The 17,871-nt window shown below is 34.6% G+C and overlaps 2 protein-coding genes across 2 annotated transcripts; one reads left to right on the top strand and one right to left on the bottom strand.

The window, feature by feature from the left end:
* Positions 1–969: 969 nt before the first annotated feature.
* LOC306873377 (uncharacterized protein) lies at positions 970–3,719 on the bottom strand. Its single transcript, XM_079422630.1, has 9 exons — positions 3,383–3,719; positions 3,221–3,275; positions 3,080–3,127; positions 2,922–2,984; positions 2,368–2,397; positions 2,229–2,264; positions 2,056–2,088; positions 1,876–1,941; positions 970–1,784 (listed from the first exon to the last, which is right to left on the bottom strand). The coding sequence occupies exons 2-9, from the start codon at positions 3,272–3,274 to the stop codon at positions 1,314–1,316; spliced, it is 801 nt and encodes a 266-aa protein (XP_079278756.1). The 5' UTR covers position 3,275; positions 3,383–3,719; the 3' UTR covers positions 970–1,313.
* A 1,585-nt stretch (positions 3,720–5,304) lies between these two features.
* Positions 5,305–12,746, top strand: LOC306873840 (uncharacterized protein). Its single transcript, XM_079423340.1, has 11 exons — positions 5,305–5,419; positions 6,226–6,281; positions 7,206–7,268; positions 7,761–8,738; positions 9,423–9,525; positions 9,834–9,955; positions 10,352–10,472; positions 11,022–11,158; positions 11,395–11,543; positions 12,165–12,313; positions 12,471–12,746. Exons 2-11 carry the CDS (start codon positions 6,228–6,230, stop codon positions 12,497–12,499), a joined length of 1,905 nt encoding a protein of 634 aa, XP_079279466.1. The 5' UTR covers positions 5,305–5,419; positions 6,226–6,227; the 3' UTR covers positions 12,500–12,746.
* The last annotated feature ends 5,125 nt before the right edge of the window (positions 12,747–17,871 follow it).

Here is a 17,871-nt window from a genome sequence, read left to right as displayed (position 1 = left end):
ATCCCTGCCGGCCGGGGACTCGAACCCGCAACCTTTCAATTACGAGTCCGACTCTCTAACCATTAGGCCACGACTTCCCCTATATAGAGAACATACAAAATGTGTATTGTTTAATTTTATTGTACCATGTAATATATTGTGAGCTGAACAGCTAACCTTAACCTCTGAGGAAAATAGCATCTGACAATTTTATATGGTCTTTTTAAACTGGGGAATCTGGCAAATTCTTACACACAATATATTGCAGTCTCTGAAAAACCCATTATTTAAAGTTTTTACCCCTTTTTGTCATAATGGATAATGCCTGCCATTATCTTGGATCACACTGTGTCAATTGTCTAGACAATGAAAGCCAATGGTGCTTAGTCTGTTATCTGAAGACTGAACCATAAAACAGTAATTTTAATTATACAGTAATTAACAAACTTACAATGTCTAAACCCCCATTCTTAGCGTAAGGAATCTTTATCCCTCTGCCAAAAGCAGCACACATGAAATGGCAGAAAATCCCGCTCAGCATGTAATGTTTGTGTGAGTTCATGATGTTCTGCCTAGGGAAACCCCAACACTGTTCTTTAAAGTTTGCCACCATCTTGTGGTATCAAAACAGCAATGACATGCGTTTGACAGACATGATGTATTACTTGTAAATAAGTCAATAGCACATACACACACATAATTGTTGCAATATTCCTTACTGCTGAAAGTGTTCTTTCATAGCTTGATGTTACACAACAGCCAGTTCAGCTGTCTAAACACATTTTTATTGTTTAGGCATGCTTGTGCAAAGGTATGAACTAAATCTGTAAAATTATAGGCAATGAAGTTGGTAATTACTCTTGGATTGCATTAGGGCAACCCTTTAATTTTAGGAATGTATGTGCTTGCATATGCAACTTTTAACATTAAGAATTCCTGGGAAATACAGGACTCGTGCAATACTTGACTTTTTCTTTACTTTATTTATTTGAAAATGGTTAATACCAACAGTATAAATAAATGACTACAAAATCTATATAAAAAAATACTGTACACAACTTCAGCTACAGAGATAGCCAATGATAAAAAGCAAATATTAAAAAAAGTATAAAACAAAAATATCAAACTATGCCTACAATGTGTGTAATTTTAAATTAAAAACAGACTGAGGTACCTTAAAAACAGTATTATTAACATTTATTTAATGGGTTATATTAATACTATATAGATTTCCTTACATACCCTCGTTTCAATATTTTCCTTAATAGAACATTCCCATTTTAATATATTCCTGGGATTTCCACTTGCAGATATCAGAGCATCGAGTCATAAAATTATTTCTTAAACTGCTGCTGGGGCTCAGTGACATCAGGCATTAGGATGCCATTGAAAGGGTCGGTTGCACCATCATCACCAATATCCTGAGGAAAGTCTTCCTCACTGTCACATTCTTGGCTGTCAGCCCCTGGTTGGCACTCAGTTGAGCGACTTTCGCTGTCCACTGCGCTGTTTTTGGACTCGCTGCTTTCACTGCTACTGCTGCTGCTGCTGCTGCTGCTATTGCTGGCACTGTTCTTAGTACCATCAACGATATAACTGTTTTCAGTGCTTTCACTTGTGTCGGCACCGTTATCCTCTTCCTTTGTGTTCAGAACATCCATTTCCTGGCTTTCACTTGATTCACTGCTTTCACTTTTTTTTGATGCGTCACTGGTGGATTTGATGTCATTCTCTTCTGGCTGGCTGGTCGCTTGCACAATGGCATTATTGTCCTTATGGACCCATTTGAGGGTGTAGATCCAGCCCTGTATGAATGCATTATATAATGGTTGTTATTCCTGTGTTACCAGACTTACCACACACATTGTATGATGCATGAAATTGGACGTTCCTTACCCTACGAACGTTCTCTTTACTGCTTTGAGTGTTATCAGATATCAGTGCAGTCTCGCTTTTTCCAATCTAGATAAGCACAGATGACAGAACGTGGGAGAGTATAAACAGGAAATCAATTTCTCTGCAATCAATACGCTTTAGAGCATGAGTTTTAGGTTGTATTAAAGCAAAGTAACTTACAAGACTTTCCACAGAATGGCTTTCACTAGAGATCTTGGAGAAAAAAAAAAAAAAAAAAAAATAAATATATATATATATATATATAAACATGGTTAGACATTTGCAGTCATATTGATCTGTTTAGTGGTTATGAAAATTTGTGAAAAGATGTGAAAAGTTATTTTTAGTTATACCGATTCATTTGAGTCCGATTCAGTTGATTCTGAGCTCTATCAAGAAAACAGAGAAAGTGAAGTTAGCCTATTTTCTTAACAGATATATATTTAAATATTTTCTCGTTAGATTTGTTGACATAATAGTTTTTGCACTTACATTGCTGTCGGAGACAGTTTCCTTAGACTTCTACAAATAAATAAATATATGAATGAATGAATGAATAACTAATGCATGTATGTTTTATTTGTACATTATTCTTTTTATTAAAGCCTATTAAAAATACTAAATGCTGTACAAAAAAAAATTCTTCTTTTTTTCCTGGTAGAAATTTGGCATGGATTTGCATATATAGTTGGATATTCTTGGGATAAGAAAATTAAAAGGTTCTCCTCACTGTAAAACATTCCCAACTGTTTCAACTTAAAAAAGCAACAACAACAACTTAAGTTCAGTTGCTGTCTTAATTTTTTTATTATAATCAAATTGGCTGTGCAATTCCTTTCAACCTGCAAATCCTTAACTTACTGACTTTTTTTTATTTTATATATATATATATATATATATATATATATATATATATATATATATATATATATATATATATATGGAAATCATTTTTTGGATAAACATTGAAAACATACAGTTGTCCCTCCTTCTAGATGCACATTTAAGTTTATTTTTGTATATATGTTGTGGAATATGTTGCGCACCTCATCTGAAGGTTCTGAGGTATTACTCTGGTCGGAGGATTCAGATATTGAAGAGCTTTCCGACTGTGGAATATAAAAGTTTATTAGAACAGCTTACCTAAAACATTTTTTAAAAAGTTACCACAAAGTTTCTTGAAAATAAACTGAGCATCACTTACAGAGTTGGATGCATGTTGAATCATCTCCATAGCCGTTTTATGCAAGATCTGTGTGATAATTCAAGAAAAAAAACGTTGTCACTCTTTGAAATGTATGGAAAGACAGAAGAACATTAAAACTTTATTCACTGCAGTACTCACTGGATTAGCATAGGCTACTCCCAGCAGAGAGAGAATCAACATGGCAGGTTTCATTCTGAAATATAAAATCTGAAGAATAAAAATCAATATAGAATTTGTTTTAACATTTCTTTAAACGTTGCTACTTAAAAATAATGCATTGGGTGAATTTGAAAACCTTACCTTTCTCTTCTCTTAGTCCGAATGCAAAGTCCAAGAAAGCAGAAGAGATCGAGTAAATGATTGAGAGTACTTTACAGAGGGTGTTTATAGCTAAAGCTAAAGACTGGATTTAATGTTATGTCTAGAAAAGCGCTATTTAACAGGCTGACTCTTCATTAAGGTAACAGCATCACTTCCTGCTCGCCAACACTCAGATTACTGTGGGGGCACATTAACTGGAGCTGGAATATACAAGAAAATGAGAGTGCCACAGTAAGAATGTTTACATAATGCAATGACACACACTACAGTGCACGCTCACCCAAACTTCCTCTCCTGTACGTGTCTATTTTAAGATGCTAAACTATAGGGTGTGTGGCCTCTAAATACTAAGTAAGAGTACGGTCTAATCCCACACTGGGACAGGAAGTCCATAATGAGAGCATTCCAACACAGAGCATTTTGTTTTCTTTTTCATATACAAACAGTATGTATATACCTTATTTAAATTCTATATGTTTATTATGGATATAAAATGTTGAAAACAACACATGGCTTGCTTCCTTTATGATAGCTTGCTTATATAAATATTCATATATAAAGATTTTTTTTTTTTCCCCCTCTCTCTCACCACTTCCTGGAGCTCCATATTTGGAGTGCTACTTTTTTTTCTTTTGTGTCTGTGTGTGTGTGTGTGTGTGTGTGTGTGTGTGTGTTGGTGAAGAGTGGAATATTTCCATTTTACAAACATTCCTCACACTCATAATCATTGCAGTGTACCCGAAAACCCACATATAGCAGCACACCGAGATGTTTACTGATATGGTTTAGAGGAAATGTAAAACAATGCATAGTGGTTCACTAACGAATATTCAGCTTTCGCAATTTGAGTGGAATTTGCTTGCAGTTATAATTAGATTTCCTGATAAAAGGTGGATGGAAAGGGTAGCTGTGAGAAAGATGAGAGAGAAAGGGTATATTATTCAAGAGCTCAAAATAAAGAATAAGAGAGAAATAAAGAGAGAATTATTATTAGTAGCAGTAGTAATTATTATATGCTAATATTCTAGAGCTCTAATATTCAAGAGCTAAAAATAAGGAAACAGAGAGAATTATTATTAGTAGTAGTAATCATTATTATTAGTATTATTATTATTATTACTATAATATTCTAGAGCTCTAATATTAAAGCGCTCAAAATAAAGAAATCGAGAGAAATATTATTAGTAGTAGTAGTAATAGTAGTTATTACTAGGTTTTTTCTAGGGTACAGTGTGGTTGAAAACAAGCAAATAAGCACACTATGTTTTAAGATGTTTATTTGTCACAAATTCTAAAGATATATATATATATATATATATATATATATATATATATATATATATACATATATATATATATATATATATATATAAAATTAAAAAATCGAACTAAAATATAAATATATTTTATTGACTGATCGATAGATAGAGGTTTTATTTAAATAAACCAAAATGAACTGATACTCTGTAACCAAAATAGCTGCACAGTGAATAAAATGATCTGGTGTCAGCCAGTTGGCAAAAATTCAAGGTCTGCAAAAACACTGAGCGCCATCTACAGGTGGCTTTTAAACTCTGCTTGTAGCTTTGAATGTCAAAGTTCCCGGTCAAGATCAAGATCTGAAAAATCTACCAAGCACCAGTAGGTCTCTTTGTTTTCCACATAGATATATTACATGTTTTTAGAAAACATAACTAGTTTGTTCAAATAAAATGTTTAATAATCCAAAAATGCTAATACACTGGAAACATTAAATACATTTTTAAAGTTTGAGTGAGGTTAAATTGTAACGGTGTGTTTTGGAGTGACTCTCCATCGCTCTGTTCTTCTCCCCACCCCCCACCGAAGCTTCAGTTAGTTGTGTCTCTTTGAATGGCCGAATGCAGATGAAGGACATCTGATGTACAGTGCTGAGGGGGAGGCAGAAGGGAGCAAGAGGAACTTTGACTGACTGCCTCTCGGTGACTCTCTGTGACTCGAAATTACTCCCCTTTTATCGGCAATATCACAGCTCAGGTAAGTCTCAAATTCAATTTCTAGTTAAGTGAAAAAATTATCACTTCTGAAATAATAGTTAAGGTTAATGGAAATAAAAGGTTATGCAAAAAATGATGATGCATATCATGTTGGTGTCATCAATAACAATGTATATTTTCATATATTAGCAGTTTTTAATTGCTGGAGATTCTTCTTGTGCAAGTTTAAACTTTCTATTCCAAGTTTGTTCTCTGAAAGTAGTTGTCATGATAAATAATCAGGAAGTAAAATATGCACGGCGAAATTGAAGTCATTGTTGTAAATTTACTGTGCATTTTTAAAACAAAAAGAAAATATAAATTAAAATAATTTAATAATGAAAAATTATATATCATCTTTTGGCATGCAGTATCTTCATGCCATTGCACCCCAGTCATTGTCCACATCAACATGGCCAATAATGGGCACATTGTCTCTGTGCAGGAAGCAAAAAGCTTGTGTACTTAGTCGACTCTTTTTCCAGTCTAGTAGCTTCTGATGTTTGCTTTGCCCCTCCGGACTTTGAATGTGACTTTTGAACAGGGCTCATCTCCTGGGCCCTGTTACCACGACAACTGAGGCGGCTGATTTATGCTGGGGTGTCATGGTAGGAGTACGTCCAGCATATAGATGAAGAGCTCTGAACCCTGTGTGAGAACGGCCTAGAGGGCAGAACAGCAGAGTTCTTAGAGAGAATAGAGAATGGGGACATTGTCACTTCAAGTTTTTCAGGAAGTTTTAAGGTAGGGCACAGGACCCTGCTGACATCCATACAAATTATTGTTGATTTTGTTTTGTTTTTCTAGAGATGAAGAAAGACCTGTTTCTCCTCTGCTTTTTGGTCTCAGCACTGGCTGCATATGTAAGTAAAATCTCAAAATGTTCTGCATTTTTTTTCTATAAGGCCACAATCATGTTCAAAGTTCAAAGAACCAAATGGAATCAGACACCAACCCAAAAGACGTTTCCAAGAAGAATAAAGTTCAAAACGCAAGAAATGAGAAATATGCATGGTGGGAATTTGAGACAAGGAGCTTTTAGAGAGTCAATCAAATTATCAAGTGTGTAGATAAATCAGTGGGAACATTGTAAGCTGCAACGAAATCTGTTGTAATATATGACCCGGGCCAACAGAGAGGGTTTGACACAGCTAATCACAAACATGGCTATATATTATTCCATTGCCTTACTCTTGGGATTGGAATGGGAGTAGACTAACTCTTAAATGGAGTTCTGCTGGGCAGTAAATCAATCCCACAGTCCCATGGCTGGTGAAAGGATAATTGTGTAGATTTAAAATGACAAAATGCCTTGCATAAATCATAAGACAGAGGCATGTTTTTCAGTTCAGCTTCGAGAATGTAATGTAAATGGACTCTCAACATTAGTTACTTATCAGGAAATACTTCACTGGCAAGATATCTGTATTTCTCCAAGAAATTACAACAGAGCGGTTAGCCTTAGATAATCTCAAACAATTGAGTTGGAAGGATTACATAAACAGCAATGTAATTTCATGTTGGTATGAGTTTGTATGAGTCGTGCAGCTGAAACAAGATTTTTGACTGGGTAAATTCAGTTGAAATTCAGTTCAAACTCTATGCTGAAAAATGAACATTTTTATAAAGAAAGTTCAGCATGGTATGATACTGTCCTATTTATTACTACCTGGTGAGATATTTGACAGCTTAACCTCAACCTATCCATCTATCCATCTATCCATCTATCCATCTATCCATCTCTCTATCTCTCTATCTCTCTCTCTCTCTTTTTTTTTTTTTTTTAGGTACAAAGTAAGCCTCGTGTAAAAAATCAGCATGTCAAACACTACCCAACTCCAAAAGAGCAGGTAATCATTAAAAAGATAAAATTTACTCGTAGACCTCTGAAAAAAAATATTTTACATATACTTCTGCATTAAATTGTGTTTCCTATAGTTTTCAAGTCGTTTTTGTTTTCAGCCATGTGCCAATATTTTAATATATTTATAAATTATATACAATTATACATTTTATGTTAAAAATATATATTATTATTATTATATTATATTAAAAATGTAAAAAAAAAAAGATTGTTCAAAATCTTTGATTCATTCAGAAACAACAACTGATGTCTGTATGAGAGAGTCATTGAATTATTCACTCAACTGGTTTGTTAAAGAACACTAATTCAATCAAAATATTTCAATTTTTGTTTTATAAATGAATCCAGGATATATAATTTGCTTTCTTCAAAATTGTAAATCTGTTATATGTTGCTTAAATGTAGGATTTTTAAGAACAAAATTTAAAATATTCATAAAAATAATAATCATAATTAACTTTTTCCCAAAAATTTTAAGCCAGAGTCAGTGAAGCGTCATGACAGTAATGATGGAGTTCTGCCCACATTTCTGCCTTTTGAGTCCAGCACACAGGACCCAGAGGATGAGGACAAGAGTGAGGAGAATGAGAGCCATGTGGAGATGAAGCAAGCAGGGGCAGAAGAGCTTGTAGGTTCAGAGGAAGGTGAGAAGAATACACCTTGGCTCCTGAGTGAGGAGGCACTGTCTCAGCTTCTGCAGGTCCCTGAGGAGGTAGATGAACCTGTGGAGGAGGATGAAGATGATGATGACAGTCCAAAAAAAGACAAAGAAATGAAGGAGATGGAGGAGGAGGGAAAGAAAGATGGAGAATCTACAATGACGATTGAAGATGGAACTGAAAAAAGAGAAGGTGAGAACAAGGTAGAGGATGCAAATGAGACCGACAGCAGTACTGAGTCAGAGATACCAATTGATTTGGACTATGCAGCTGACCGTGATGCTTCACAACCACTTCCCACCAAGCTGGAGGAGGTCAAAGCTTCAGCCATCAACATTAAGAAAAAAGAGATGGAGGAAACAGCTGAAGATGTGATTCCCACAGTCACAGTGGACTATGATTCTCAGCAATTCAACACTGACTCTGAGGATATTGCAGAAGAACAGGACGTGCCAGCAGAACAAACCCAAGACGAGCCTTTACAAGACTCTGAGAATGACAATGAACAAGAGAAGAGTGATCAGGATGAGAAGAACAGCACTGAATCTGAGGATAGTGTTCTTTCTAGTGGCAAGAAGACAAAGAAGGAGAAGAAAAAGCAGAAGAATGAAGGTAACAGCCATGGAAAGAGCAAATCCAAGAAGCAGCGAAACAACCAGCAGCTGGAGAAGATGCAGAGTGACCAGGCCAGTACAATAGAAGTAACTGAAGAACATACTCCTAGGAAAGACCCAGAAAAATTGGAAGAGCCCACTGAAAATACAGAGCCTAAAACCAGAAAGAAGAATGGGAAATGGGTACAAAATGCATCACACATACATTGTTATCTTAAAGTAGATGAGAATTTGCTAGATAAACACACAACCGGACTCTAAGCTTTTCACAATACATGCTGGTACAGTATATAGCCAACACGTGCTTTTAGTAGATTAACTAAGTACTATTCATTTAAAGTATTAAAGAAGTGGAGGCTAAATTCACTAACCACCGCAAACAGTTTAACTACATGCTATTAACACCATATGTAGGATATTTACACAGTGCAAACAAAATTATTGATCTTTTTTTATGCAAATTATAGCTCAAACACAAAAGTCAGCCATTCTGAAGTAAAATGTTCACTGATTAGCGCTAAAAGCATGTCCATATTTCTCTGAAATTTTATTACATTGATTCTTCGTCTGAGACATTTCTCAAGTTAAATATTAGTGTTATTGAAAGGTTAAAGCCATACCATTAAGCCATTAAAGCCTGAGTATGAAACATAACATAACCCAAAACATTTAAGTTTACATTTAGTAGTTAATGAATTGTAAGTCTTACATAAGAAAAAATCTTATTAAAAAATTCTTATTTGAAAAATAATGGCTAGTTTATGCAGGGGCGCTAGTTTAAAGTATTTGAATTAGACCACATATTTATAGTATATTCCCTCCAAAGTCTTTGAAATGTTTAAATGTGTTGGTTGTACCTCTTTACAGTCTCGCTTGGTGGGGATGAATCCCGTACAGATCAGGGCCGCTATGGAGCTTTACCCTGACATGCGACCCACCCATCGGCCCAGCGGACAGGGGTTGCCAGATGGTTAGTGTTGTTCCAACATTGTCTCCATAGCCCCGAATTCTTATTAGGAATCTGCTGAGCAAAGTTTTTCTTTAACATAGACTGTTAAACCACCCTGGCTTAAGAAGTCAATGAGAGCCTTAGCGCCTGGTTTACACTCTATCCAAACCAATGGAGGGAAAGGAATGCTGGCACTTTTTGTACAGGGTTGTTATATATAACATTTATTAGATGTCTTTTTGAGAGCCTTTTAAAGCAGCAGTGGATGCTTAATTTGAGGATAGAGTTTTTGAGAAGATATTTACACATTCTTTCATTGTTTTATCCAGACCCCTGTGAGAACTTTCGCTGTAAAAAAGGAAAGACATGCAAAATGAATGATGAGAACAAACCAGTCTGTGTGTGTCAGGAGCCGTCAGAATGTCCTCCCAGTGTAAATGATTTTGAGCATGTAAGTATACCTAATTAGTTTAATATGCATTCAGCTGATTTCAATAAAAATGCTTTAATTTAAAAATCTGAAAAAAGGTACAAATCTGTCACTGGGGTTGTACCCTAAGGTACAAAAGCTAAAAGGTGCATCCTCATTTACCCCTAAATGGTACATATTAGTACCTTAAAGGTGCATATTAGTTCTTTAAAAGTACATGTTAGAACCTAAAGTGTACATTTTATACCTTTTGAAAGAGTACAGCCCCAGTGACAGTTTTGTACCTTCTGAGAGTGCATAGTTACATATTCCATTACAGATCAAACATTTAATTATCAGATACTGATTGAAGAAAAAATATGTTTAAAAATAATTAGCTAATTATAAGCTGTTATCATTGGGACATTTTCATTGTAGGTATGCGGAACTGACAATAAGACATATGACACATCCTGTCAGCTTTTTGCTACCAAGTGTGGCCTTGAGGGGACCAAAATAGGCCACAGACTTCACCTGGATTACACTGGATCCTGCAAATGTAAGAAACACTAATATGCTTATTTTAATTATTAGCACCTGAGAGGTCAAATTTAGGTGTAAAATTAGCATGTGAGAAGATATGTAAAGATATTAGTTTCTGAAGATTTCTCAACAATGTCTCAGAAACTGCACTCAGATTTACCAAAGTCTATAAATACACTTCAGACACATGAATATAAACTCAAATATTTCGCACTGAATTCATCCATTTCATAAATGCATTCACACTTTATTTTAAGGTACAGTTCTTGCCATTACCAAACCGTTAATTATGACTTTTGCCTCAATAAACTCCTAATTTGCTGCTTATTAATGGTTAATGTATTGGGTATGGGATGTAGAATATGGTCATGCAGAATATGTGCTTTATAAGCAATAATAAACAGCCAATATGTTCATAATAGGCATGCTAATAAGTGACCAGTTAAATGTGAGAACTGGTCCTTATACGAAAGTGTTACCGTTCTATGTTCTTAATGTGTATACAGTTTTATTTTTGTCTATTATTATTTATCCTAACATTTATTTTGTGTGTTTTGTCTGGCAGTTATTCCTCCATGCCCAGAGTCGGAGCTGGTGCAGTTCCCTCTGCGTATGCGGGATTGGCTGAAGAACGTGCTTTTGCAGTTATATGAGCATGAATCCATGTCTCCTGGCTTTCTCACAGCTAAACAAAGTATCAGGGTATGTCTATCAAAGATACTGGACAGACAGTTTTTCATCTAGATATCACATGTCTCCCAAAGAGACAAATAGTAGGTTTAAAACAATAAACAGGAGACGAATTCTACTCAGCTCTCCAACTTTTGACAGTAAAACACAGTGTTGATGTTGATGTACTACCTTGAAAAATAGCCCTTGATTAAATCTAAACCACCAAATATGAATTCATCACAGATGACGAATGCTCTGCTCAACAGGTTGAGAAGATCTATGAGAGTGAGAGACGTCTTCATGCAGGCGATCACCCCGTTGAGATTCTACAGCAGGATTTTGAGAAGAACTACATCATGTACATCTATCCAGTGCACTGGCAGTTTGCACAGATGGACCAGCATCCTTCAGACAGGTGGGGGCTGTGTGTTTGTACAGACCTTGCAATATTCTTTAGTTTATCAGAAAGGAGAAATCCCAAATATCTTTGTAAATGAAGTCAAATTTCCTGATTAAAAATATATTTGAACCCTGATTCCGGAAACTTGCTTATAGCTGCCCAATTAGATGAGAACATGCGATTTTGGGAAATTCTCTGCAGTTTGGAGCTCTACAGTATGTGCATACATTGGTCACAAATGGGCAATTCGTGGGCAAGACGTCTGAGGCAGAAACTATTCTAACTGTGACTTACTCATACAGGAGGTTCAGTAATATTTTTAGCTGGTGTGAGGATGTGGTTGAGGGACATTTCCAGAAAAAGACAGACTTGGTGCCAATATCCTCCACAATGTCAGTGGTCAGACAGAGGCTTTAAAGCTGCAGTGTGGGGGAAAACTGCCTACAAACGATTTACTTATAAATGTCTCTCTGCATTAAACTGAGATGCAAGAAAATTTAATATAGTAGCTTTAAGAATCTAGTGTTGGTCTTTCAAATGGAGTGGACATGAAATACGCTCATATTTTCTTTCTTCTGTTAATTTTTATGCTCATGACAATTTTTTTTTTTTTTTGTTCACATTATGCTGTTGCAGGTTTCTTTCTCACTCTGAGCTGGCTCCACTGCGCGTTCCCCTAGTTCCATTGGAGCATTGCACCTCAGTCTTTTTCCAAAAGTGTGATGCTGACAAGGACAAATTGGTCTCCTTCAAGGAGTGGTGCAGCTGCTTCGGTATTAAGGAAGGTAAGACTATTTTGAAGGCCTCATCTTAAACAGTTCAAAGTGATTTTAATTTATTATTCATTCACTTTAAATGCATTATTTATGCACGTTTTAAATAAATCAAAAACTTTAAAAGCAAACCAGGTTTTTCAACTTTGTCATATTTTCATTCCTACAGTGGATATGGATACCAATCTGCTGTTCTGAGCAAGAAAGAAATCGTAAACAAGCATCTCTGAGCTAATAGAAGCTAAGGTTGTCTTTTTTTAATTAAATATTGCAGATGTAATACTGGAGGTCTGTTCAGTGAAATTGTGCTGTTTTGTATGTGTAGATCTTGATGGACCAGAATGTCTAAAAACCTGTTTTTGATGCATTATATGTGTAGCATATAATTTTATGAACTATAGTTAATAATTTAGTTGAAATATGAACAAAAAATATGTAGTTTTAGTTGGAGAGTTTTTGTATGAATTCCAGGGGAAAGGTTTACATAGTGAATATAAACTAAATAAAATAGATTTTGTAAAGATGTTGGAAAATGTTTTCAGATTATGAAAAAAGACACTCTTTATATGTGCTAGTTGTCGAATAATTAGCCTACATATTTATTACAAGTTATACTAATGGCTTAAATGAATGAATCATTTTTTAATTAGATTTTTTTTTTGGGCTGTCAAACGATTAATCACGATTAATCGCATCCAAAATAAAAGTTTTTGTTTACATAATATGTGCATGAAATATATACATGCATGTGTGTATTCATATATACATAATAAATATACACAGTACACACATATATCATGTAAACAAAAACTTTTAGTTTGGATGCGATTAATCGCGATTAATCGTTTGACAGCACTTTTTTTTTTAATCCACCAAGCATTTTATATGACCATGTTAAAGATGGCTTCCTTAAAAAATGATAATGTAATTCTTCAAAACTGTTAATGTCTTTAACGCCTCTATTAAAGTTCCAGTTCGATTCGCATCACAAGTTTTATGTCCTATGTCATAAGCTTTGGAAGCTGTTGCACACTCTGACAACAGTTACTGTGTTTGAAAAAGAACTGTGTGGAGCATGACACTGTAATTAAAAAAGCAAAACAAAAAATGTGTCTGGAAAAAAAAGACCCTTAGGAAGTCATTAAATTACTGCTGTCAGAACTGTGTGCCTAAGTGTGCAGTGTAATTCAATGACCATGTGACTTCTGTGAGCAGTTGAAGCATTGCACACAGTCATCTTCTCTGATTAGACTGACTGCCTCACATGCAATGAACACTTTATCATTTGAGGACAATGACCTCAAATAACCTTATATCATCAGTTACATGTGCCAGAAGTACTAAATTTGGAAATATGTATCTACTAAAGCTGAATGAGACTCCTGCAACCCCACATATACAAGTGGTTCAGAATGTATGGATGGACAAATGCTCTGTGAATTTCTTATTTTCTTTTCTGTAGGATGAATACATGACCAAAAAATATAAGCAACAAAGAGTGATTTATGTAAAAAAGAAAAAAAAAAAAAGATAACTTTTGAACAAATTGATTGTCTCTTTAGCATATACTGTGTATTGGTGTCAGTATCTCCCAAAAACAGCTTTTCACTGGTGGTCTACACTTGTGGTCTTCATCCTCATTTGAACACTTGGGCCAAACACAGGAAATACGTCATATACGTTGTCAAGTGCAAAGACAGCAAGTGTGGGTATTTGGATACAGGTGCATCTCAGAAAATTAGAATATGGTGAAAAAGTTAATTTATGACTTGGATGCGTTACTGTAAACTGTGCCGACTTACAGTCCCACGAGAACAGATATAAATAAAGCACTGGAAATATTGAATTAAAGACGAATGGAAGCATCTGTCATAGGAATTATTATTGGATTTTTTTTTCCAGTAGAGGGCAGCATTACATCAGTACAATTTAGTTTTAGTGACTACCTCGAATCATTTCGAGGATGAGACTTTATAACAGATATTCAAGCATTTAACGTTTGTTAAACAAAAACTGTATATTTAGTTATTCTGCATGAACTTATTTAAAATGGCTGCTTTGGGTGTGTGCTTTTATCAAGTAGCTATTTCTAAATCTAGATTTGAAAGTCTGTTTTGAGGCTCTCTGGGTTTTCATCAGGTCTTTCTCTGGTTCTTGAAAGCATGTTAGCATCTGAATACAAAAATTACTCTCTTAGGAGAGGATATTCAAACATGATCCTCGCCGACTTATAAAAACCAATGTTAGCTCTGGCATAATTGTTTGGCCGTGGCCCCAGAGCATTGTATGAATTAGATGAAAAAGCTAATGGTGTACAGGTGACACTTCAAGGGCTCTCTGGCACTTTAATGGAGTACGAAGAGGGTGCATGTGAGATGTGCTGTTAGGGAATGCAGTTAGAAATCATATGTGTGTGTATGTGATAGCATCTGACTTGAACATCCCCCTTTGATCCCCCATCCGGCTCTTTGTGAGAGTTTCCTGGTATCATCCTGTCCATTTAGTGATCGCTGCTGTAAATTACAGAGGCAAGAGGTTATGGGAAACCATGCCATGCATTTGGAAAATTGTATGTCATTATTGCATATTATCATAGTTATTTTGTGAAACATCATAAAGGTGCTTTTGATGTTTATTTTTTTTTTAGTGTCTGTGTTGGTCTGTTATATAATCTTGATACTTTTTCTTTCTTTATATCTTTTTTTTTAATTTTTTAACTTTTATTTATGAATTATTTATAGCCTAGATGAAAAGCCTCAGTATTAGAAGTCCCATCTCCTCAGGTCATATCTAGTTGTTTGGCAGATATTGTCAGTTTATTGATTTCACATGAAACTCACAACCTTCCTGCCCTTTCTAGCTCTGAATATTTAGATGAATTTTACTCGGCAAACAAGACTTCATTAAATATTCATGTAACTATATCAGTGCAATCAAATAGAGTATTTACTTATCCGCTAAAATTCCATTCTACAAAACCATCTTGGTTCTTACTACCCTTTTGAAGCATCATTTAATTTGACCAAGGAAGAGGATAATGAGTTTGCCGTACATCTAAGCAAGGCTACTGCAGTTGGTCTATGTAACTGGCTTACACGCATCTTGTAAATTGATTTTTTTGCGTCACACAAGGTTCAAGGTTGGGATGAAATGTCCTTCTAATAGAATTAAATTTCAATTCAGTCAAATGCAGTTGTACTAAAAGCTGTTCATCCAATTTACCTTCACCTCTCTAACTTGTTTTTAGATGCATTTTAGTCTCAGATTAGACAGTAGTTGTGTTGGTTAGCATAGCTGATAAAATAGGTGCTGTCTATAATAAATGCTGTGTAATAATGTGCAACTGTTACATACTTTAAATATGCTGAAGTAGTATTGTGCATTTTTGAGGTATATTTATTTAATATCTTAGGCTATTTTGTGATTTTTAATTATTTTTATTTTTTTCACAATGTCATCACATCCAGTGTCGTTTTATATAACTAATCCTATTAAAAACTATATTTGTTAATTGAAATATAGCTAAAATGCAATATAAATATTAGAAGATGAAAAACTTTAAATGAAAGTTAGAAATGTTTCCTGGGCACAAGCTGAAATAAAACTAAAATGGATCATTTAAATAAATGTAAATTAATAAATATAATTAATGAATGAATGAGGGCAAAAAAAAACTAAAAACTAAACATTTAAATGCTAATTCAAAATTTGAATATAAATTATGTAAATTATACTAAAGTAACACTGTTCATATGCAAGTTTGGTAAATTAGAATTTTTGTTGTTTTATATATAAATATACATACATAATTTAACTGTTAGTTGAATTTGAGAAAAAGCCAAATTGAGGTAATCTGGAAAAATGTGGAAGCCAAGTCAAGCCAAAGAAACCATTTGAAGGTAATTTTACTTTTAATTTTAGTCTTTAATATTGTTGATGCAGTCACATCACGTTTATCTAATTTCAGAACTAATGCAGACATAGTGGCATTATACATCCAACATTTCCAGTTACTGTATGCCATAAATAAGAAGTAAACCTGCCTCTGCAGTATTTGATTTGGATAAAAACAGGAGAAAATCTAGAGAAAGTTTACTTGCCTGCTATCAGATTATGGATCAGCCAAGGTTCAGGATAGCAAAAGATTACAAACGTCTCGCCTGAGTCAGAATTGAGATTTTTCACAGATGTGGAAATAATTCTGATAAGACACACTGGAAAGCCTGTTATCTAAAGAGTTTCTGTAGAGAATTTCTGGTTCATTGTTCACACGAATAATGTTTACATGGTTCCCCTAAAGAATCAAGAACATATTTGAAAGTCTCTATTGTAGTTAATTCTCTATTACAAAAGGTGTAATGAAAATGTTTTATAACATTTTGAAAGTTTCTGGGGCTCATCTTTAGGCTACATACTAGGATAGGTATCAGTATAATGGAGTTATCATTATTTTCTGTCTGATGCTCACACAATCTGTACTTCCCTGCCTCATGTATATTGCAATTAGATCTAATTGTTTGTCACAGTCATTGCAGCTAAACTTATGGCTGTTGATTCAGCCTGATAAACAGATGTTAATTGGATTTCATTTAGCAGGAGGATAACTTATAGCCTGTTCAGAGGCCTAAATGATTTCTGTGGATCGTAGAAAGCTTGTTCATAACCCTAATGAGGCGATTTATAAAAACATTCAATTACTCTGTGATGGTTTAACACAGTACTGGGTATAGTTTTGCATCACAATTCATTGGCAAACTTACAAAGTATATGCTTACCTTTGTGTTATTTCCCTGTATTGTCAAAGTAATGAGCTTGGGTGCTGTGATGTTAATAAAAAAAATACAATTAAATAGGAAATAGAATAAAGAAATATTCAGTTGTAAATAACACTGATGTAATATAAATATTATATTAACATAAAATCAGTGTACTCCTGTTTTAAGAGAAAACAAGACCAATGCTCACTTAACATTTATGCAATGTTATTTATTCATGTAAATACAATTTTAGTATTAATAAATTTGAAAAACAACAATCAGATCTTCTACCAAGTAATGCAGTTCATTATCCTGCCTGATCAACTTGGCACATTAATGTTTTAATCAGAGTCAGAGTCGGTACAACAGTTTTATAAATTCAGATATTAATAATTAAAATTCAGTATGTGAACTTCAAATGGAACCCTATTCTCCTTCAAAGTGAACATCACACATCTGCTCAGATGGTGTCACACAACTCTAATTGATAGCTGTTGCAAGTAGTCCAATGCAGAGCCACTGGGGTGGGCTTGGAAACCACTAGTTTGCTGTAGATTTTCTGAGGAGAGTCACATCAGGGTCTCTATTAACACACTCCTATCTATTCCTCTTGCCAGCTTGGTGAGATCGATGAGTGATCCATGTCACAGTGGCAAAATCAATACTAAATGCATAGACGTGACTTTAGAAGCACAGGGTGGTGTTAAGGTTGCGTCTTGGCGAGAATAATTTATTTTCCAACGTGCTTTTAGTGTTTTGTGTTTAGTTTATTTAATGCATGGTTAACAGTCCTTCAGCAAATGTTGAAAACAG

This window comes from Barbus barbus (assembly GCF_936440315.1).
Source record: "Barbus barbus genome assembly, chromosome: 8".
Classification (NCBI taxonomy): Eukaryota; Metazoa; Chordata; class Actinopteri; order Cypriniformes; family Cyprinidae; genus Barbus; species Barbus barbus.
This window is presented reverse-complemented; position numbering and strand designations above follow the sequence as displayed.